General features: G+C 44.9%; 1 protein-coding gene across 3 annotated transcripts in view; it reads left to right on the plus strand.

The window, feature by feature from the left end:
• LOC146333954 (guanine nucleotide-binding protein subunit alpha-11) overlaps window positions 1-21,698 on the plus strand; it is a 41,623-nt gene extending 19,925 nt beyond the window's left edge. For 2 of the 3 annotated variants that reach the window (XM_084825311.1, XM_084825310.1), the window contains exons 2-7: window positions 2,433-2,617; window positions 3,185-3,339; window positions 8,405-8,533; window positions 11,019-11,148; window positions 13,605-13,758; window positions 17,097-21,698. In XM_084825311.1, the coding sequence (XP_084681437.1) occupies window positions 2,433-2,617; window positions 3,185-3,339; window positions 8,405-8,533; window positions 11,019-11,148; window positions 13,605-13,758; window positions 17,097-17,287 (944 nt within the window). In that variant the 3' untranslated portion in view covers window positions 17,288-21,698. The remainder of the gene's footprint in view (window positions 1-2,432; window positions 2,618-3,184; window positions 3,340-8,404; window positions 8,534-11,018; window positions 11,149-13,604; window positions 13,759-17,096) is intronic. The other variant, XR_014786438.1, reaches the window with a different exon arrangement.
• The last annotated feature ends 2,021 nt before the right edge of the window (window positions 21,699-23,719 follow it).

Consider the following 23,719-nt stretch of genomic DNA (forward strand, 5'->3'; position numbering starts at 1 on the left):
TAAAGACAGGGAGCGTCTGCTGGGTGTGGAAGGAGATGCTTTGTTAAGCCACCCTGGAAACTTGATGAAGGGCAAGATATAAATCCCCCAAATGAGATGGGAAGCCTGAAGAGAGGCAACACAAGTACCTGGTTTGTATGACATGGGGGCTCATTGGGAGTTGTTTAACCCCTGATGAGCTGTGGTATGTGCCAGGGGACATTTTGAATATGCAGCCCCGGGCAGAGGTTGCTGTGTCGTGCAAACTATGCCACTGAAGGTTATTTGAGGGTTAAACAGCTGCATCCCTTGCATAAGCCTTGGTTTGTTGTAGGGTTGTTTAACCCTTGGTGGTCGGGTTTGCATGACACAGCAACCTCTGCTTGAGGTTGCGTATTCAGAATGTTGGGATAGGGTATAAAGAAAGGCAGGATATAAATGCAATAAATAATGATGATGATGATGATGTCACCCGAAATGAGCCACATCTCATTGTGGGTTAAACAACCCCTGATGAGTACGCTGTGTCTTGCAGACAGGCCCACTGGTTGGGTGCAGACGCGGTGCTAAGCCATGTTTTTGTGTTAAGTGAATGAGCCTAAGGCTGGCATGCTCCTCTCCTTTCCTCATCCAGCATGGCCATGAGAATGACAGCAGAAGTGAAAGCTTCCGAACTTCTCCTAGGTGTGCCAGGTGGAGGGGTGATGGAGCATATGAGCCTGAGGCTTGTTATCATAATGCCAAACTATGGTTTAGGACAGACTTTGCTGACCTCGTGCCCTCCAGATATTTTGAACTTCAATATCCATAATGTCCAATAGTCAGGAATGTTGGAAGTTGTAGTCTGAAACATCTGGAGGGCACTTGGTTGGGAAACACCGGTTTAGTGTCTCATCCAAAGCAACTCTGTCTGAGGAGAAATGACTAACTTTGCGGTAAAATTTTGGGTAAAGGATTAGATGATTGTGGCAGGAGCACTTCACAGGAGTCATAGGTCAAGGAGGGGAGACAGTCAGAACATGAACCAGTTTTCTGGTCAAATGGTCAAGGCAGAAGTGGTTGGTTTTCAGTGTTATCTAGGGAGAAATTATGTAATTTGGTGACAGATTGAATCTGGGAGGGAAGGGAAGAAGCCAAAGCTTCATGCATGGGGTGAAAGGCAGTTGCTGGTAATACTGGATAGTTTGCAAATAGCAAGAAGGTAACAGTCATTTGGACTGAAGGTGCTCCAGGGAGAGAGAGTGGTAGGTGAGAGGTTTGGAAAAGCCACTTCAGAGTCTCCTGATGGGCTAACAGGAAAGAAGTCTCCTGTGTTCCTAGGTGGCTAGTCTCCCAAGCACATGAAGGTGGATGAGTGTAAGCTTTTTTCCCAGTAATTGCCTCCCAGGATGCCAGTTTTCTGTGCAACCATAAAGCCGGATTCTTTTTTTTCTTCTTGAAATCACAGCTGCAATTCCAGCATCTGAGCAGGAATCCTTTCAAAAGGCACCCGAGTACTGCTCCAAATAGTCCACCCCAAGACATGGCTTGAAAGGTTCCAGGCCTCTGTCATCCAAACACCTTGACCAACCTGAACTTGATACTAGGAAATTTCTCTTCTATTCTCCCCTGCCCACTGCCATGCCTTTCTAAATAAATAATACTTTTGAGATGGGATTAGAATAGGGGACTTCCCAGTTAATATTCCTAGCCAGTACATTACACCAGCTCTTCTTGTATGTGTTAACAAAGCACCTGGTTCTGGTGTGTAAGTGTAATAGGAAATGAACATTTTTATTTTATTTAAGATGGCTGTTCCTTCTAACAGCAAGTTACGGCTTTGGGCCAAACTGCATATTGACCCAAGAGTCAAACAAGCTTACGGGTCAATAATGCTAGGCCCCAGAACCATGTTCAGTAGCAGTGTTTGATTCCAGAGCATATTGTCATTGTGTTACCGAGCATGTGCAGAATGCCTTTCCTCCATCACAGACCAACCCCCCCTCCCATTAAGGCCCCTACGGTAACAGGCTTATTTAGGAATAAATGGCTCCTTCCTCCATGCTCCCATCCTGAGGGAAGGAAATACAGGGTAGCAGCTTCTTGTCTTTACAGCTTGGGGCAACACAAAGAGCAGCAGCAGTCTCTCTCTCCCCCGCACCCCGTACTTTCATTGCTAGAAGTTTATTGTGGAAGCAAACTGCTTACTGGTTTGAAAAGAAGAGTCAGCTCAACCACCATTGTGATTACTGTTTTGCCTGTTTTATTTACAATAACAGTGTTTTCTGGGTGGCTCACAAAACACCAGATATTAAAATACAATAACATTGTATTGCAAAAACAAATTGCAGCATAAGATTTCTTGCTGGTAGCAGAAAAAAACACCAAATTATGCAGCATCAATTAAAAAAACCAAACACACCACCATCTTGTTCTCTCACGTCCCCTTGTCCTGCTCCATGTTTTCTTTTCAGGCACGGGAGAGAGTGGGAAGAGCACGTTCATCAAACAGATGCGGATAATCCATGGCTCGGGCTACTCTGAGGAGGACAAAAAGGGTTTCACCAAGCTGGTGTACCAGAACATCTTCACTGCCATGCAGTCAATGATCAGGGCCATGGAGACCTTAAAGATCCTTTACAAATATGAACAGAACAAGGTGAGGACAATGAACACCCCACTTCTCTGTCCTGTTGCCTCATCACTGACTGTTTGCCGTTGTATGTACAGCTCAAATTCTGCAACACAACTCATAGCTTCCCCAAGGTAAATGTGTCCAGGAGCCAGCTCTACATTTATAGGAGCCAGAAAACTTATGTACCAAAATGAGAGCATTCCCTTTACCCCAAGCCTGCTGGGGCACCAACATGGTATATTATTGGGTGGTAGAACAATTGTGGAGGCCTGGTAGAAAATACTCCTTTTTAGGGGCAGAGGCTTGTGGTGAATCAACTGGTGATTGGCTATGGCTTGGATTTGGCTAGTGCTTGCTTGCTGCTACTGTTAAAAATCACTTCTTATATTTATATGTACTTTTACTTGCTTAAATGTAGATGGTATCCTAAGAAATCAGTGGGAACAAGGCCTGGATCTCTTGGTGTCACTAGGAGCAGCAAAGGAAAGGGCCAGAGGATGGGGAAAGGCCACACTTGGCGGGTGAGTGGGTAGAAGGATCTTAGGATAAGTCTTTCAAGCCTATTTCTTTCTCCCTCATCTCAAATTGTAGGCCAATGCATTGCTGATCTGGGAAGTAGATGTAGAAAAGGTCTCGTCCTTCGAGCTGCCCTATGTAAGTGCAATTAAAACATTGTGGAATGACCCGGGAATTCAGGAGTGTTATGACCGGCGGCGAGAATACCAGCTCTCTGACTCTGCTAAATAGTAAGCAAATGCGGCTTCTCTGTCCAGCTCTTGGATGCTGGCACTCTTGTGGCATTATAATTGCTGGGCTCCCACTCCTGAAAACCTTGCGGGGAGGGGTGGGTGGAAGGAAGACTTCTAAGGAAAGAGTGTGGCTTGGAACATAATGTTTTAACTATTGCCATTGAATTTTCTCGAGGCATTTTGGCACTGAAGGAGGGAGTGGTGGTCAGTATTTCACTTGCTGTTCTATTTTGAGGAATTTGGGAACTTTAAAAAAGTATTTTATGTGCTCTTAATTGATTTTACACTTTTAGCTTGCAGGCTTTTTACCTTGCAGGCTCTTTGAGCTTAAAGCTGTGCTATAAGTTAATAAATACTTTTAAATCTTGCCCTCCATGAACTTTCAGAATGACCATGTTACAAGGTGAAATTTTAAATACTGGAAATGATGTGGAAGTAACAAACCTCTTATCTGACTTTCTTCCTTGGCAGTACATCAAAGGAAGATTGTTGTTGTTCAGTCAGTCGTGTCCGACTCTTCGTGACCCCATGGACCATAGCACGCCAGGCCTTCCTGTCCTGCGCTCTGTCCCGGAGCATGCTCAAGTCCATACTCATTGCATCGGTGATGCTATCTAGCCATCTCATCCTCTGCTGTCCCCTCTCCTTTTGCCTTTAGTCTTTCCCAGCATCAGGGTCTTTTCCAGAGAGTTTTCTCTTCGCATTCGGTGGCCAAAATATTTGAGCTTCAGCTTCAGTATCTGTCCTTCCAATGAGCACTCAGGGTTGATTTCCTTTAGTATGGACTGATTTGACCTCCTTGCAGTCCAGGGGACTCGTAAGAGTCTTCTCCAGCAGCACAGTTCGAAAGCATCAATTCTTCGGCGCTCAGCCTTCCTTAGAGTCCAGCTCTCACAGCCATACATTACTACTGGGAAAACCATAGCTTTGATTATACGGACCTTTGTCGGCAAGGTGATGTGTCTGCTTCTTACTATGCTGTCTAGGTTTGCCATAGCTTTCCTCCCAAGGAGCAAGTGTCTTTTAATTTCATGGCTACAGTCACCGTCTGCGGTGATCTTGGAGCCCAAGAAAATAAAATCTGTCACTGCTTCCATTTCTTACCCTTCCATATGCCAGGAAGTGAGGGGGCCAGATGCCATGATCTTAGTTTTTTTAATGTTGAGTTTCAAACCAGCTTCTGCACTCTCCTCTTTCACCCTCAACAAGAGGCTCTTGAGATCCTCTTCGCTTTCTGCCATTAGGGTGGTACCGTCTGCGTATCTGAAGTTGTTGATAATTCTCCCGGCAATCTTAATTCCGACCTGATTCATCCAACCTGGCGTTTCTCATGATGTACTCTGCATGTAAGTTAAATAAGCAGGGCGACAATATGCAGCCTTGTCGTACTCCTTTCCCAATTTTGAACCACTCGGTTGTTCCATGTCTGGTTCTTACTGTTGCTTCTTGACCCTTGTACAGGTTTCTCAGGAGACAGGTAAGGTGGTCTGGTACTCCCATCGCTTTAAGAATTTGCCAGAGTTTGTTGTGATCCACACAATCAAAGGCTTTAGCGTAGTCAATGAAGCAGAAATAGATGTTTTTCTGGAATTCTCTTGCTTTCTCCATGATCCAGCGAATGTTGGCGATTTGATCTCTAGTTCCTCTGCCTCTTTGAAACCCAGCTTGTACTTCCGGTAGTTCTCGGTTCGCATACTGCTGAAGCCTAGCTTGTAGGATCTTGAGCATCACCTTGCTGGCATGTGAAATGAGCGCAATTGTGCGGTAGTTTGAACACTCTTTGGCGTTGCCCTTCTTTGGGATTGGAATGTAAACTGACCTTTTCCAGTCTTACGGCCATTGTTGAGTGTTCCAAATTTGTTGGCATATTGAATGCAGCATTTTAACAGCATCATCTTTTAGGATTTTAAATAGCTCAGCTGAAATACTGTCATCTCCACCAGCTTTGTTGTTACTAATGCTTCCTAAGGCCCACTTGACTTCACTCTCGAGGATGTCCGGCTCAAGTTCAGTGACCGCACTCTCATGGCTATCAGGGACATTCAGATCTTTCCTGGATAGTTCTTCTGTGTATTCTTGCCACCTCTTCTTAATCTCATCTGCTTCTCTTAGGTCCCTGCCTTCTTTGTCCTTTATTATGCCCGTCTTTGCACAAAACGTTCCCTTGAGATCTCCGATTTTCTTGAAGAGATCTCTAGTCTTTCCCATTCTCTTGTTTTCCTTGATTTCTTTGCATTGTTCATTTAAGAAGGCCTTCTTGTCTCTCCTTGCTATTCTCTGGAACTCTGCATTCAGTTGCATAGATCTTCCCCTTTCTCCCTTGCTTTTCGCTTCCCTTCTTTCCTCAGCTACTTGTAAAGCTGCATCAGACAGCCACTTGGCTTTCTTGCATTTCTTTTTCTTTGGGATGGCTTGAGTTGCTGCCTCCTGAACAATGTTACGGACCTCCGTCCATAGTTCCTCAGGCACTCTATCAGGTCTAATCCCTTAAATGTATTCCTCACCTCCACTGTATATTCATAAGGGATATGATTGAGGTCATACCTGAATGGTTTAGTGGTTTTCCCTACGTTCTTCAATTTCAGCCAAAATTTTGCAGCATGAAGCTCATGATCTCATGATTTGGGGTGGGTTAGGGTATTTTAGAAAATGTTTTTATTGTAGAATTGTATTGTTTTAAACTATTTTATTGTATGCTGTACATCGCCCAGAGTGGCTGGGTGACCAGCCAGATGGGCGATTAATAAATTTAATAATAATAATAATAATAATAATAATAATGATCTGAGCCACAGTCAGCTCCAGGTCTTGTTTTTACTGACTGTATAGAGCTTCTCCATCTTTGGCTGCGAAGGACATAATCAGTCTGATTTCAATATTGACCATCTGGTCATGTGCATGTGTAGAGTCGCCTCTTGTGCTGTTGGAAAAGAGTGTTTGCTATGATCAGTGTGTTCTTTTGGCAAAACTCGATTAGCCTTTGTCCTGCTTCATTTTGTACACCAAGGCCATGCTTGCCTGTTATCCCGGTGATTTCTTGACTTCCTACTTTAGCATTCCAATCCCCTATGATGAAGAGGACATCTTTTTCTGGTGTTAGTTCTACAAGGTGTTGTAGGTCTTCATAGAACCGATCAACCTCAGCTTCTTTGGCCTCAGTGGTTGGGGCATAGACTTGAATTACTGTGATGTTGAATGGTTTGCCTTGGATTCGTACTGAGATCATTCTATTGTTTTTGAGATTGTACCCCAGTACTGCTTTTCCCACCCTTTTGTTGACTATGAGTGCTACTCCATTTCTTCTACGGGATTCTTGCCCACAGTAGTAGATATGATGGTCACCTGAATTAAATTCACCCATGCCTGTCCATTTTAGTTCGCTGATTCCCAAGATGTCGAGATTCAATCTTGCCATCTCATGTTTGACCACCTCCAGCTTACCTTGATTCATTGATCTTACATTCCAGGTTCCTAAACAATATTGTTCTTTACAGCATCGGACTTATTATTAGTAAATATTGTGGTAGTAGCTGCTGTATCTGTGAGTTGTAGAGAGAAGTGGGGAACCTGTGGCCCTCCAGATGTTCCTGGACAACTCCTACCATCCCTGACCATTGGCCATGTTGGCTGAGGAAGATGGGAGTTGGGGGTCCAACCTTTGGAGGGCCACAGGTTCCCTGCCTGTGTGTTGGTTCGAGAGTAGCCAATCTTTTGGGGTCTGGGGGCACATTTAGCAATTTGAGAAGCTGTCCTGGGCACCACCACAAAATGGCTGCCATGGGAAGTGTAGCTAGTCACAAAGGACAAAGTAACCTGCCCAAAAGGCTGAGTGCATGGCAGTGGTGGGGGCTGAGCCCCAACACACTAAACAAGTCCTTTGAACCCCCAGTTTTCAGCGCCAACAGAAATCTATTTCACAGAAGGCAAGCTATTTTTCTCTCTCCTCACCCTTTACCTGCCAGCCAGTCACCTCATTCCCCCATTTCTTTTTCTCTCTCTTTGGCTCACCTCCCCATCTATCCATCATGCATGCATACACATATGGCTCTCCCTTCTCACTGCAAGCACTTGAAAAACCAGTCTCTCATTTTCAGGATCCCTCCAAAATCCCCACCCGGGGCCACACTGGTGCCCATGGGCACGACTTTGCCTACCCCTCTGTTAGACTGAGAAAGGCGGTGAGGGGGATTCAATCAAAGACTGCAGTTGTGTGGCGGGGTGGTGATGGTGGTATATCACAACACTACTAGGAAAAACATGGAGCACCAATCTCCCTGACCTCTAATGCTTGTTTCTGTGGGAGCTGTCTCAGAAGAGATCAGCAACTGACAGCCCAAGGGGCTGCGTCGAGTCCTCCAGCTTCCTATCTCTTCCCTGCCCAACAAGAAAAGCTAAAAGATAAAGGGATTGAGGTGAGCTACAGTGTTATGCACTTTGGCTGCTCAGACCCAGCCAAGGTTTCAGCAAATGATGTGAGATGCCTAGGAAAAGATCTCTGCCAGCCTGCTGCGGTTTACAGTGGGGAGGAGATGAGCCTTTTACATAGGCTTGTATTTAAGCACAAGTCTGCTAGTCATAGCCAACCCAAAATTGCATGCAGGCAAGTGAGTGGGCTAGCAGAGAAGAGATGCAGTGCCTGGCATAGACAACAAGTGGGCTGCTAGAGGACTGCAGCCCTCTTATCCACGCCCAACATAGAAATGCAGTTCTCCTCTGCCAGCCCCAGCAGGTTAGTAACTTTTTTTGCAGCTTAATAACTTCTGGGACTTATTAACAAGGCTGCTTTTGTCTATGTCTGCTCATAAAAGAAGTGACCCTTGCCTTAATTCAGTTATGGCGTCAGAGCTCTGCTTTGGTTTCCTAGGCTTTTTGCATTTTTGTTGTTCCTTTGGGCTCCTCATTGCATGGGCAATATGTTTAGCAAAAGTGGGATACATTATAAAATAACTAGGGTCCCATATTCATAATCCTACAACTGTTTGGGCAGGAGCACTTCATGTGGCAAGCAAACTCAAGCCACCTTAATCTCCCCCCCCCCCCCCCCCGAAAATGCTTTTTGCAGCTACCTTACTGACGTGGATCGTATCGCCGCCTCAGGGTACCTTCCAACCCAGCAAGACGTTCTGCGGGTCAGAGTTCCAACAACTGGGATCATAGAATACCCCTTTGACCTAGAGAACATTATCTTCAGGTAACTTCCACAGCTCTGTTTATGTGGAAGGTTGGTATTTATAGTCCACTTTCCCTGAGGCTCAAAGCCATCTCAAGGCATTCAGTGGTCTTCTGGCAGGTGGGTCAAATGAGTGCCACTTCCCAGCATATTTCCCCACACTTGGTTGAGTGTTTCCTAAGTGAAGGAGGAAAAATGCAGTGTTATACTGTTGGCAGAAGTGAGAGGTGAAGGGCAAAAGTCAGACTGAATCCCTTTCTGGGCAGTGGTTAGTTTCTCTGTATGGCTTTCAGGGGTAGATCATTGAAACATTGAACCCCTCACCTGTGGCACAGTCCAGGAGAAACTTCTTTTGCCCTTTGTGTAGGCTGGTCTCTTGTGACCTTGCAAGGCCTGTCAGCAACCATTCAAACACTCAAACGGAGGGGCCATAGCTTGGGGGCAGAGCTTGAATAGAGAATGTCCCAGGTTCAATTCCTGGCCCTTCTCTATTGAGAAGATCTTGGGTAGCAGATGATGGGGAGACTCTTCTTGGCCTGACAGCCTGGAAGCCACTGCCAAATGCAAGGCTAGGTGGACAAATAGTCTGACCTGGCATAAGGCTGCTTCCTTTATTCCACTGAGGAAGAGCCTCTAGGAAACACAGATACTTTGTTTAGATTCAGGAGAGAACTGCTCTGTAGAGTGCACATCACACACTGGTCTTGCAATTGTCCCTGCCAATCAGGAGACCAGTGCAAGGTGAATCCTCCCTCCTCCCCACCCCCCGGTGTACTGTCGGCTGCGTGGTTTAAATGTATTATCTGGTTGTATCCAGAAAGCATGTGAAACCCAGTGCAGCTAGCCCTGTAGACCTGCTCCATCCAGCATGGCCTTGGTCACATGGGAATTGTTGCAATCCCAGGATGTATCCTTCCCCTGCTGCACTGGTATTCTCTGAAGCCCCTTAGGTGGAAGGACCTACTTCTTGTGCTGCCACTCCCATGATCTGTGCTAGCAGTTCTTCATAATGCATCTCATTATGAATAGCAAATTAAATATACATGGGAAATTGGCTTGGATGCAGTCAGGCCATTGATTCATCTAGCTCAGTATTGTCTACATCAGCCTTCCCCAACCTGGTGCCCTCCAGATGTGTTGGACTGCAACTCCCAGAATTCCCAGTCAGCATGGCCACATCTGGAGGGCATAGAGATGTGAAGGCCCGGAAAAATTCAGGAAAAAAACAGTTATTTTCCGAGGACTGTTCTGAGTTTTTTTTCCAAAAAATTGAACAGCTTTGAATTATGAAATATTTTCTTTTAGAATTTAAGACAAGGTATTTATATGTTCTTACCCAGCCTTTACTCCCCCCAAAATGATTTCTAAAAACTATGTAATAAGAACACTTTTAGAGAAAGACTAGTGATGTAACATGTCTGGAAATAATGAAGCCACTGGGAAAAATATTTTTAATCCTCTCTGTAAGATTCCCAGCATAGTTAGTTCTTTCATTCCTTATTAAAATTATTGATCTAAAGTATATTTACTTTAGTCCTGTGTTTTTGATGCTGTAGCAGTCATTTAATGTAGGACTGGTCTATTCAGACAATAATTGCAAATTTACTGAGTTTACTTTTAAAAGTTTTAAAATATATTTTATGAGCAAACCAAGTTGTGCATAATATAACTTTAGTAACAGAAAGGCTGCTTTATGTTCCTAAAGCAGCCCTCCCCAACCTGGTGCCCTCCGGATGTTTTGGACTAGTGCCTAGCATTCCTGACCATTGGCCATGCTGCCTCAGTCTGATGGGAGCTGAAGCCCAAAATATCTGGAGGGCACCAGGTTGGGGAAGGCTGTCTTAAAGCAACAAAGTGACTTTAGATCTGTAAAGAACACTTAAAAAAAAGTATTGCTTATTTTTCAATTTCCCCAAAATTGCCAGTTTTTCTGAAACCTCCTGGGAAAGAAATGTTTTTCATGGCCTCAAAATTTCTGGAAATTTTACATCTCTAGGAGGGCACCAGGTTGGGGAAGAATGGTCTACATGGACTAGCAGTGGCTCTCCAAGGTTTCAAGCAGGAGCAACAACCAGGATGATGATGATTTTGTCTCTGTACATGGCATTTTACAAAGAACAAGTGTGACTGGTCCCTACCCTGTGGGGCTTACAGTCTAAAATAGAAACGGGGACAACAAAGGAAGGGGGAAATGGAGGGGAAGAAGGGGCGATTATTTCAGTTACATGTAATTTCATCTGGGCACAGTACTAGGGTGACTATCAGGACTAGGGGGAAGGTCCAAAGGCTTCAGAAGGAAGGTGAGTTTTGAGGAGGGGCGTGAAGGGGATGCTTTCTGTATCTTCAAGGAAAAATACTTTGCAGGCACCATATCTCATACTGGTCTTGCAGTTCCCTATGTAGTTCTGCTCTTGCAGATGTATTCGATATCAGCTTTTTTTGTCTTGTGGATTGGAAATGTTGAATGAATGTTGAATGGTCAAGACCTGCCTTTTTGTCCCTTCAGAATGGTGGACGTTGGGGGTCAGAGGTCAGAACGGAGGAAATGGATACACTGCTTTGAAAATGTAACCTCCATCATGTTCTTAGTAGCCCTTAGTGAATATGACCAAGTTCTGGTGGAGTCTGATAATGAGGTAAGCAAGATCGCTAGTAGTGGAGAATGGCATGTGGCTGTTTGTAGTCCCAGTTAGAAAGCTTGGATTGCAAATATTGGAACTACTTCTAAAAAGTGCTGGGAGGTAGTTTTTTTATGAAGGAGTCCGGGTCTGGAAACCCTTCAGGGCCTTATTAAAAAGTAGCATGACTAGCAAATACTCCCCCTGTTCATTGCCCTTGCAGTATTTGTCTTTTCTCCTCTGTGTGGCTTAGCCTGTGGAGTCTGGAAAAGCAGCCCTTGGCTAGAATTGGCCCGAAGTCTGCCTGTTCCTGACCACCTAAAGCAGCAGTAGCCAACTTCAGCCTGGACAACTAGATTTTCCTGAACTGATCTGCATGGGGCAAGAGAGTCTTGTTGTTGTGCTAGCCCTGAGCAGCCACGCACGTACGTATGTACGTGTGTGTGTGTGTGTGTGTGAGAGAGAGAGAGAGAGAGTCCCCCTAGCTGAAGAACATGGCAGCTATCCCTCACATCATGAAAAGGTGATATTCCAGAGAGAGCATCCTTGTTTGGCAAATGGTGCTTCCAGGTCAAAAACAGCACATGAGGCACTGCGCTACTTCTGAACTGGCAGCCGCCTCTCTCAATTTGAAATTAAAGGGCTCCTCAGAGCTCTGTGGTGCCAGATGTCTGTGGCAACCTCTCATTTTGTGCTAGGAGGAGCAGCAGCTCACTTCCTGTCTGTGCAGGGAGGGGAATGAGCTATAAAACATGGGACAGGGGCCACAGGTGGCCACTGGGTCTCCAAGTTGACCATCTGTGCCCTACAGGAAGGACAAGAAAGGCTCCATGCATACGTGTAAATTTTGAAGCTACAAGAGACTTAGAGGATACAGAAGTTCTGTTTCCTCAACTTGAAGAAAGTCTCAGCAAACTGTCAGTTGTCTTTTCTGAGCCTTGCAATCTGTACTCCCTGCACATGAAAGGGTATGGAATCACCCCTGTGTACACGCACAAAACACAGTTTTGGCAGTCAGGCACAATTTGAGTGCTGCTGCTGCTTTTTCTCCCTGATGTCAGTTGTTCGTGCATCTTAATCTTTTTTTTTTTCCTTTCTTTTTGGAGATACGTTTATTGAAAAGAGTGGGATAAAATCAGGTGAAAAACCAAAACCCTTGATAAACAGGGAATAGAGAGAATAATGCACATACGAAAGCTGTATGAGAAATAATACTGCTTAGGGCAGATAATCTTGCAGAGCCTAATGCATCCCAGTTGCTTTTTAAATTATCTTGGACTTCCCTCTAAAGGTAAGTCCTAGGGAATGAAGAAAACCTGTCTGCTGACAGGATAAAGGTGTCTCCCTGCCCCCTCGTTGGAACAGAATGGAAAATTAGACACTGTAGTTTAAAACATGCTACAATGTTTGACACGCTATGGTGCAGTGACAGCTAGGCCATAAACCCCAATCTGTTAAATAAGTCTTCATTGCAGTGTGTCATGAAATATTACACAGTTGCCTGCTCTTCTGCTGTGAGCAGATCCCCTCTACAATAGTCCGTAGACTTGTCTCCATGCTGTTGGAGGCAGGATTAAATGTTTCGCACCTGGAGGCAGCAGTACTCAGGAGCTAGACGTCGCCAAGGTTGAGGGAAACGGAATACGAGCTGTTCCAAATTTAACATACCCCCTAAATTGTTGCCCTGATTTGCGGGGGGTGACTGGGTGGGATTTATTTTATACACTTCTATACTGACTTTCTGGAACCAACCAAGGCGTTTTACAAACGTTCGGGGGAAAAAACCATAAACAAAGATGTCGTAAAACATCAGAAATACCTCAAAAACCATAGCAGTTCAAAAAACCAAATTATAAAGATGTGTGTTTTCCCCCTCTCTGAATGCAGAGAGAGAAGGGACCAGTTGTAACTGCAGAGGGAGTGCATTTCAGAATTTGGGAGCAACACAGGAGAAAGTGCTTGACAAGCGGGCCTGTGTAAGCAAGGGTGTCTTTATAAGGGCTTTTCCTGCTGATCTAAGTAATCAAATCCCTTTTCTTAAAGTCTCTTTTTAGCACCTTGCTCACATACTGCCTTAGGAGTTTTGGTTGGAAAGCAGGGTCTAAATGGGAAAAATAAATGGAATACTTCATGTACAGTATGCATTAGGCTGGGTGGATGGGAGGAGGCTTCATAACTCCTTGCTTCTCTGGATTGAGAAAGAGTTACTAGAGAGATTTTGGGCTATGGTTGAAAATGTGGCAGTGATGGAGAAGGCAAACAGCTGTGCACTCCTCTTCCCTCTTGGCTATCTCTTAAATATACAGAACGTGCCAAAAACCATATTAAGCCCTTGTCTCCTCCTTGCCCTGTTGTGGTGGTACTGATGGAACTCACTGGAGTATAAATATCTACCCCACACACACACCCCTTTCATGTATTTACTCCTTATTGATTGCAACAGTGATACCTAGAAACCCTTTTTATTCCGACAGAACCGAATGGAGGAGAGCAAAGCCCTTTTCCGGACTATAATCACCTATCCCTGGTTCCAGAACTCCTCTGTCATTTTGTTTCTCAACAAGAAAGATCTGTTGGAAGACAAGATAATGTATTCCCACCTTGTGGATTATTTTCCAGAATTTGATGGTAAGAAACTGCTTTTTAAAAATTAGAACACTCTTATCAATCCCTGAGTGTCTCAAACCAATCAGGGATAAGCTTATTTCCCCATGCTGTCCTTGCTGTCGCCAGTACTAAAAGCCCAAGACTTGAGTCTTGAGCTATGGGGAAGGACTGTAGCTCATTGATAGAGCACATGCGTTGCATGCAGAAGGTCCCATGTTTAATCCCCAAGATACCAATTTAGGGCTGGGAAAGACCCCTGCCTGAAATCATGGAGAGCCACTGCCAGTCAGCGTAGAGAGCAATGAGGTGCAAAACATGTTTCTACAAAACATGGCCCCTTCAGGAAATTCCTGACTTGTGTGGCGGATAACTTCCTCCTACAGAAAGTAGAGGAAGGAACTAGAGGATTGGCTGTCCTTGACTTGATCCTAACCAACAGAGATGACTTAGTGGATAAAGTAGCAGTTACAGGAACTCTGGGGGAAAGCGACCATGTTGTACTTCAGTTCTTGGTTCTAAGGGAAGCAAAAGCCGAGTGTAGTCAAACGCGCATCCTGGATTCTAGGAAAGCTGATTTTAATAAACTCAGAACAATGATCAGGAAGGTCCCATGGCAAGTGACGCTAACGAGAAAAGGAGTCCAAGATGGGTGGGAGCTTTTAAAAAATGAAATTCTCAAGGCACAATTACAAACAATTCCAACCAGAAGAAAAGGTGGAAGACAACAGAAGAAGCCAATGTGGCTTCACAAAAAGCTTAGAGATGACCTGAAAACAAAAAAGGACACATATAGGAAGTGGAAAAAAGGCCAAGCAACAAAGGAAGAGTCCAGGCAGGTAGCACAGAATTGCAGGGATGGCGTCAGGAAGGCAAAAGCTGAGAACGAGCTGAGGTAAGCGAGGGAGGCTGAAAGCAACAAAAAGGCTTTCTTCAGCTACGTGCAAAGTAAAAGACACAGGAAAGAAATGGTGGTTCAACTATTAAACAAGGATAGCAAAATGATAACAGATGACAAGGAAAGGCAGAAGGGCTCAATTCCTACTTTGGCTCAGTCTTCTCCCGAAAGAGGGTCTATGACCCCCCTGGCAAAGGCGAAGTACAGGCCGAAGGGGCAGGATTGCAGCTTGAGATCGATAGGCATATGGTCAAGGAACACCTTATTACTAGGTTCAAATCTCCAGGGCCAGATGAACTGCACCCTAGAGTAATAAAGGAACTGGCAGAAGAACTCTCAGAACCGCTGTCTATTCTCTTTGAGAAATCATGGTGGACGGGGGAAGTGCCAGATGACTGGAGGAGGGCTAATGTGGTCCCTATCTTCAAAAAGGGCTTAAAGGAGGAGCCTGGGAACTACAGACCAGTCAGTGTGACATCAATCCCTGGGAAAATTCTGGAGCAGATGATAATGCAATCCATCTGTAAGCACCTTGAAAACAATGCAGTGATTACTTGAAGCTAACATGGCTTTGTCAAGAACAAGTCCTGCCAGACGGCCCAGTGCTCTTCAACATTTTTATTAATGACTTGGAGGAGGAGGTGCAGGGAATACTGATCAAATTTGTAGAGGACACAAAATTGGGCGGGATAGCTAATACTTTGGAAGACAGAAACAAAATTCAAAGTGATCTTGATAGACTGGAGCGCTGGGCAGAAAACCACAGAATGACATTGAATAGGGATCAATGCCAAGTTCTGCACCTAGGAAAAAGAAACCAAATGCACAGTTACAAGATGGGGGATACGTGGCTCAACAACACTACAAGCGAGAAGGATCTTGGAATTGTTGTCGATCACAAGCTGAATATGAGCCAACAATGGGATGTGGCTGCAAAAAAGGCCAATGCTATTTTGGGCTGCATTAATAGAAGGATAGCTTCCAAATCCCGGGAAGTACTAGTTCCCCTCTACTCAGCACTGGTTAGGCCTCATCTGGAGTACTGTGTCCAGTTCTGGGCACCACACTTTAAGAAGGATGCAGACAAACTGGAGAGGGTTCAGAGGAGGGCAACAAAGATGATCAGGGGACTGGAAACAAAGCCCTCTGAGGAGAGACTGAAAGAACTGGGCATGTTTAGCCTTGAGGAGACTGGAGGTAGATAGGATCGCACCCTTCAAGTACTTGAAAGGTGATCTCAGAGAGGAAGGCCAGGATCTCTTCTCGATCATCCCAGAGTGCAGGACACGGAATCATGGGCTCAAGTGTCAGGAAGCCAGATTCCGGCTGACCATCAGGAAAAATTTCCTGACTGTTAGAGCAATGCGACAATGGAGCCCATTACCTGGGGAGGTGGGGGGCTCTCCCACACTGGAGGCATCCAAGGGGAGGCTGTACAGCCATCTGTCAGGGATGCTCTGACTTGGATTCCTGCACTGAGCAGGGGGTTGGACTCGATGGCCTTGTAGGCCCCTTCCAACCGTACTCTTCTGTGATTCTATGAGGTAGGTGAGCCCAACAGTCTGACTCCATATAAAGCAGCTTCCTACAAGTGTTCAGCCTTTCCTGAGGTGGGGGAAAAGGCACTAGGAGACATAACTGGCACAGCCTGTATATTTCTGAGACTTTTCCTCTGGTGGGCTGGGCAGGCACAAAGCCACTCGATCTCGAAGTAGGCAGGCTGCAGATGGCAGTAACTGACCCTTACAATTGGAGTAGACCAGCCAGTTTGTCAGAGGCTCTCTGTGGTAGTTAACCAGCTGAGCCAATTCTTGGTGGCTTCACCACAAATGTTGATGGTCATCCCATGAAGCTGATTGGTGGGAGCTTCAGGACAGATCAAAGGAAATACTACTTCACACAGCACAGAGTTAAACTCTGGAATTCACAACCAGAAGATGGAGTGATGGTTGCCACTCTAGATGGCTTGAAAAGGGGATTAGACCAATTTGTGGAGGCTCAGGCTATCAATGCCTATCAGTCCTGATGGCTGTATGCTACCTCCAGTATCAAAGACAGTATGCCTACGAGCACCAGTTGCTGGGGAACATGGGTGGGGAGGGTGCTGTTGAACTCATGTTCTATTTGTGGGTTTCAACCAGGAAGCTTGGTTGACCAGTGTGTAGACAGAATGCTGGATGAGATGGAACCTTGGTCTTATCCAGCATGGCTCTTCTTATGTCCTTAATAAACAGATAGGGACTTGCCTGCCTGCCTGCCTGCCATCCTCCTAGCTGCTAGGACCTGGCTGCTGGTAGGATGCCCCTCACTCAGGGCAGTGGCTGCATGGTACCTGGTTCAAGCAGTCCGATTAAGCCAAGTCTTGCTGTTTTGCTTTCCCATCAATAGCTAGCTGCCCTACAGTTGGTGGAAATTTCCTCATTGTAACCGTGGTTCCACCTCTTCCCCCAAAATCTGTTTGCAGGCCCCCAGAGAGATGCGCAAGCAGCCCGGGAGTTCATCCTCAAGATGTTTGTGGATCTAAACCCTGACAGCGACAAAATTATCTACTCTCACTTCACATGTGCCACAGATACGGAGAACATCCGGTTTGTCTTTGCTGCCGTCAAGGACACCATCCTGCAGCTCAACTTGAAGGAATATAACCTAGTCTGACCTTGATTTGCCTGTCCGCTTTTTCCCACCCTTCTTCCACCCTTCCCCAAATCTCCTTGGGAGACCTTTTGTCGTGAAGAAAGTAAGAAGAGAGAGCCCCATGAATTCAAACTAACAAAAAATGTACAGGAAAAACAATCTTAATTTTTAAAGATGTAATGATTGCAATTTTTCTGATCTGTGGATTGGCAAGGGTTTTTTTTGCTCACTGTTATCTTGGAGTCTCATGTCTGCCCCACAGAATAGCTGATTTTTTAAAAAACAAATTTGCTTTTATTTCACAGTTTAAAACAACAATGGGGGACGCGTTTCACTCTTTCTCTCTCTGGCACCTTGTTGATTTCCTGCTTTCTTGCCAACAGTCAAGGCATCTTCCTCTTGGACTTTGTGTTGCATTAGCCAGTTAACTTTTCCTTTCTGTTCCAGTGATAGATGAATCCCAGACTTTCCAGCCAAAATAGTGAGCTTGCTTGACTGGGAGTATGGTATGCTATTAGTACCTTCACCTTGTGCCATATGATGCCTCTGGTGTAACTTGCTCACACTGTTAGCTTTCTCCTCTGTGCCCCTGTGCATCCTACCGAGAAGGTCATGTGCCAAAGGGGTGTACTCGAAGACATCTTGGGAGGAACAAGTGCTCTCTAACAATAATGCCAAACAAGACCTCCATTTGTTCCTTCATTCCTTTGTACCATTTTAGTCTGTTTTTTCTTTTTCAATTATGACAGTTCTATTGAGACTGTGATTTTTTTAAACTATTGTTCTATACATAGTTTGCAACATATGCTGTACTTTGTTCATAGACTACCAACCAAGCAATAGCTAACGAGCCGGGGGGAGGAGGGAGTGCCTGATTATGGTGATTTTTTTAGTTTTTAAGGAAAAAAGCTAGCTCGCTTTAGAGAGAATCTTCTTGCCCAGCATGAGATGTAAAGGAATCATAAGGGGGTGATGTCTCTTAGGTGGTGGAGCCCAAATTCTGCAGCAGATTTTGGACCAGAAGAAAGGTCTGAGATTCCAGGTCATTCTCCTAGATCTTTTTTGGGTGTGTGTGTGGGTGTGTTGCCAACAACCACTTGACTTTATAAGTACCCCCACCCAAACATGGGAATCCTAGAGGAAGGAGCAAAGTGGGAAAGGACCTGTGCATTCCAGGGCATGCAGAGGCAGCTTATGGCACCTTGTGAAAAGCTTCTAGGAAGGAGTTGTAACCTCTGCACAAGGGACCACCTTGAACAACATTGCCAAGGCTTGTGAATGGCAGCTGCTGTTTGGCCTCTCCTATTCTTTCAACTTAGAAAGGCTTTGTTCTACTGGAAGTGTTTGCATGAATACTTACTATGGGGGCCACAGTGCGTTTATGAAAGAGGCCTACAATGAGCTGAAGCCAGAACCAGTGAATCAGCTTTGGAATGGGAGGAAACAGCAGAGATGGTGGCTAACTTTTAAAGCGGGCAAGATGGAAGGTTCCAGTACTGGATTCTCAGTGCCAAATGTGTTCCTGCAAAACCTGCTTTGAGCCCCAGTGGGAGATGGTGCCAAAAAACCAAAACTCTTGTGGGTCTGTCTGGAAGGAGAATTACCGCAGCACTAAGCAAGTGATCCAGGAGGATAGGTGGGGGGTTTTAAAGTGCCCTCTGGACTCGTGAAGTACAGACAACACTAATGTGACTTCAGAACTGCTAACAGCTAATTTCCCAAATGCTACGAGGACAGCCTGAGACTTTTTAAAAAGGAGAGAAAGGCCAACAGCCACAAGGTGTGATGGCAAAGAGTTGTCAAATATGCTTCTTTGTTGTGTAGGGCAACTCTAATTGAACTTCCTTGCACAAGACATAATGGGATTTTTCTTTTCCTGGCTGTGTTTTGTTCTCAGCACTAAAATCTGAATTGCACATGAACACCTGCAGCATTCCAGGTGGGGTGAGATTGGATGGGAGAAGGTTGCTGGCCTCCAGATTTTCTGAGACTGATCCATGTCATGGAACACTACAGAAGAAAGCAGAAGCGAGCCATTTTTTGAAGGTATTTCCGGGTACTGTTGCACATCCAGAAACACACACATGATAAGTTCTTAAAATTGGGAGACCAGCAAGTAGTAGAAATCCTGCACACAAGGTCCTGTTGGGTTGATGGGAGTGAGGGTGGGGCAGGTGGTGCTTTCTAGAATAACCAACATTCCTGATTTTTTTTTTGTCTAAATGTTTTTGGGATGACGGGAGGGGTTTCCTGCTTAGGTCAGGACAGTTCTGCATCAAATTTGTGTCCTTGCCAAAAGATGCTTGCTCTATTCTACAAGAAAAGTTCTGTTCTTGCAACTGTGCCATGACTTTCTCTCAATGCCACTTGCCCAGAGCACCTTTTTATTATGCAAGCCTGTTCTTGCACACTTTGATGTGCAGCATCCACTGCAGGCATTGGACCTGTAGCTGTGAGATCCAGGAGCTGGAAAGCCAACTTCTTGGGCACCTCTCTTGGATTGACTTCTTTGGGATGGGCCTCCCTGCCTGAAACAGGCTTGGCGTATTGAATGTCAACCCACCTTATTTGCTGAGCAGGCTGTTGCCGGGGGAGGGGGTACTCAAAATGGGAAAGATGCTAGTTTTTGCAAATGACCTCCAATACCCTTGTGAAGCTGCCTTACATAGACCAGCTTCTGTGGTGGGTACTCCCCCCCCCCCGCCCCGTCCAGTGATTGCTTCCTCTCAGTGAATGTGCCAAACCCACCTAGGCCACCCACCCCCCCGGATTGTGCTGATGGGAGCTGGTCAAGGTTCCAGATGTGCCAGAAATGAGGGCGTGGAATTCTTGAGCTCATGCAAGAGTGGAGGAACCCAAAAGTTGAGATGAAGGCACAATCTGACCAAGTTCTGTTCACAGTGCACTTTATACGAAAAGAGTTCTACTGAAGACACACAGTAACCTGCTCTCAAACCTTTCATGTTCATCTTATTGTACGCAGGAAGAGGATTGTAAAATGCATCATTACTTTTCCTTGTAGAGCTTGGAAATGATTGGCCATACAGTGAGCAGCTGCCCCTCCCTTCAGCCATGTTTTCCCTGGAGTTGAATTACTCAATCTGCCATTGCCTTCAATTGTGTGTGTGTTAACATAATAATACTTCATTACGTTAAAAGTATGCTGCTCTTTTTTTTTGGCGTGCGCACTGGCCATTAATTGTATTCCACTTTACTGAAAATGAAGGTTGAGACCATCAGAGGTTAAAGTCTGTAACTGTGCGTGTGTGTGTTTTTAAGCGTTATATGGTTTGTGCCAATGCCCTGTTCTTTCTTTAGTGCCAGAGACTCTTACAAGTACCAGTGTGGTGTAAAATTATTTGGTTATACTTGTATACTATAATAGATCCCAATTTAAAAACAAAACAAAAACATTATCTTATTTAAAAGAGAGAATGAAAACTACTATATAAAAATGCTGTTTTTAAAACCTTGTTGTCATTTTGAAATTGTGTGTGGTGTTAATGTGTGAGGGTAGGGGCAGGACGGCATGGGAGGGAATTTTGAATTATGTGGCCTGGTATCGATTTTTTTTGCCCATGTTGTCTCTCTCTCTCTCCATTCTGTGAGACAGGAATGGGGTTTCTTGGAACACTTCAGTTCTCTTGTCTGCTGGGTGCTGACTCTCAATGTTTAGAAGGACCTGATGGAAATCAATTTTCATATCTTTCTCGTGGAATAAATTGTTTGAAATTGGAATAAAATTTGTTCCTTTAAAAAAAAAAAAAAACCCAACACCTGTTCGGCTGTTTTTCTCCCTTGTTTTCTTCTTGGCTGCAATCTTAGTACTAAGGCTGAAGTAATCTGTGTAGTTTTTCACATTTCACCAATTAAATCAGCTTGGAAAAAAGACCACAATTTGCTAGCCTGTCTCCCCCCTATATATCCAGGAGAGTTACTTTGTGGCAAAAAGTTAGCTTAAGAAAAAAAATCCATTCTCTTGTGGTCAGAAAAACTCCCCCAGCTAGTTACCAAGATGTAATTGATATGTGCTATCAGTGAGCAGCTATCAGAAAGCCTGTATTTCTGTTTTATGGAATACATCAGGTTGGAAGACAGTCTGTTCTATACCATGATGGGTGTCACTATGTGGAACCTGTTCCCTTCAGAGGCTAGTCTATCTGATTTGTGTCCAGAGGAGGGCGGTAAAAGATGGTGAGGGACCTGAAGATATAGTCCTATGAGAAAAGATTGAAGGAGTTGGGTATGTTTAGCCTAGAGAAGAGACTGTTAGGTGATAACAATGTCCCATCTTCAAATATTTAAAGGGCTGCCACAAAGATGATAGAGCAAATTTGTTTTCTCTTGCTCTAGAGGGTAAGATTGGAACCAAATGGGTTCAGATGACAAGAAAGGGGATTTTGACTAAACATTAGGAAGAACTTCCTGGCATTACAAGCTTTGGTAGTGGAACAGCCTGCTTAAGAAAGGGGGTGTACTCTCCATTGTTCAAGATGTTTAAGCAGAAGCTAGACAGCCACCTATTGAGGTGCTGTAACAGCGTTTTGTTTTTGCATTGGTTGGGGATGATCCCCTCTGTGCTTCTCCTGCCCTGCATTGGATAGGTGGTCACCTCCGAGTTTGGAGGTGGCTGTCTATCCCCATAGGATTGCACCCTGAGATACCAGGGTTCCATTTCAACACAATGGGCAAGTGCCTTTAGATTCTTGGCTTATAACTGATAAAATGTAAAGATGATCCCATGTGGCCAGCTGAAGCTGTGAGAATCTGATATATTGCTGGGCAGCTGACAGAGTGGGATTTAGGTAACAAACTCCTGTGTGTTCAAGCCCATCAGCCAGCTATGCGTATTTTTTTTTAGGAGAGCGAGTGCTCACTTTTATAACAAAATTTTACTGGACCTGTGCTATTAGCTTTATTTTCTTGTTTGCTTTCTTAAATGTGATCTCCTGCTGTAGGCCTGGATCATACATTATACAGGCCTAGACTACAGCTTCTAACATGGTTGTCTGCCACAGGTTCCACCTTTGGTGGTTTCTAACTAGCCACCAGATGTCACTGAAGAGCATTCTTTGGCCGAGGCTTCAAGAGTGTTGCTGCAAGGGAGTGCAACACAGAGAATTGAATCTAAACCTGGTGCAAGGAAGTGTTTGTGCATGTGCCCCTTACTGCTTCATTGACTTGTATGGAGAAAAAGGGGAAGCATTGACAATTAAGGACTTGAATGGCATTTACTCATTCTGGGAAAGGTGGTGTGAGGTGGGGAGCTTTCTCCATCATCTCCATTCTTTCATTCTTCATTCCCTGTGCCTCAGTGGTGACAGTAGAGATTCTTGGGGCACAAAAGGTATACTGAATATGCTTTGGTCCAGTGCCTTCCAAAACAATCTTCCTTGCTGTGAACTGTGCTCTCTTAAAAAATTGCTTTTTAGAAAATGGTTTCTGCCTATTCTGACAGCATGGGCTATCAAGAATGGCATGTGTTACAGTGGCCCTTGGGAAGGTTGTTGTTTGAAACACATTGGACCAAATAGCATATTGTGCACCATGAGGCTTCTTCCTGTCTCTGGATTTACTTACTTTTCTGTATGCTTGGTGCATCTTCCTTTGCTCCTCCTGTCACTTCACTGCTCTTATCCAAACTTTTTAGTCTCCTTTAAAATGGTTTTGTTGAAGCAACAGCCTCCACTATCCTCACACCAAGCTTTAGGAGAAAGTGGTTGGGATCTCAGTTTGCAGTCATCGAAAGTCGTGCCACATTGCTTTTCTCCCCTCACCTGCTCTTGAGGTTCCTTCCAATTTCTTTCTGGGTAAGAAGCATGTATGAAATTCCTATTGCTTCTTTGTCCTTTAGATGTGGTGTGGGTGAAACACCACACACATGCATCTGAATGGTGTCTGGAGCATTTGGAATTGAAGGCACGTATGGGGTGGCAAACTATTTTGTGAACTGCCCAGAGTTTTGGTTATTCAGCAGGATAGAAATGAATTAAAAAATAAAGTATCGTGGGGGTGGGGGCAGCCAGAGCACTGTAGGATTATTGTCATCTTCCCACACACCCTCCTAGAATATGTTGAGAAGGGGCATGAATCTTGCAGCTAATATGTACAGCTGGTGGAGGGAAAGGAGGGGATTAGTGTCAGTACCCATATCAGTCACGTTTGCTCCAAACATTCATGTTGAACCAGAAGAATGTGTTGGGCTTCGACCAATAACTTTCACTCTGGGCTCAACCAAATTCCACTGTATTGTGAGCACTATCTGGAGTTCCTTTTGGACCCTGGCCTAGGGTGGGTGGGTGGTGGGAGGTGGGGCAGAATCATGACCCAGAGGTGGAATACATGTTTTGCATGCAGAAGGTCCTATGTTCAATCTCCAGTTAAAAGGATCAAGTGATGGGGAGGGAGAGAACATCTGCCACAGACTCTGGGGAGCTGCTGGCAGTCAAGAGC

Source organism: Heloderma suspectum, chromosome W (assembly GCF_057233095.1).
Source record: "Heloderma suspectum isolate Gila_16-S chromosome W, 16-S_ref, whole genome shotgun sequence".
Taxonomy (NCBI): Eukaryota; Metazoa; Chordata; class Lepidosauria; order Squamata; family Helodermatidae; genus Heloderma; species Heloderma suspectum.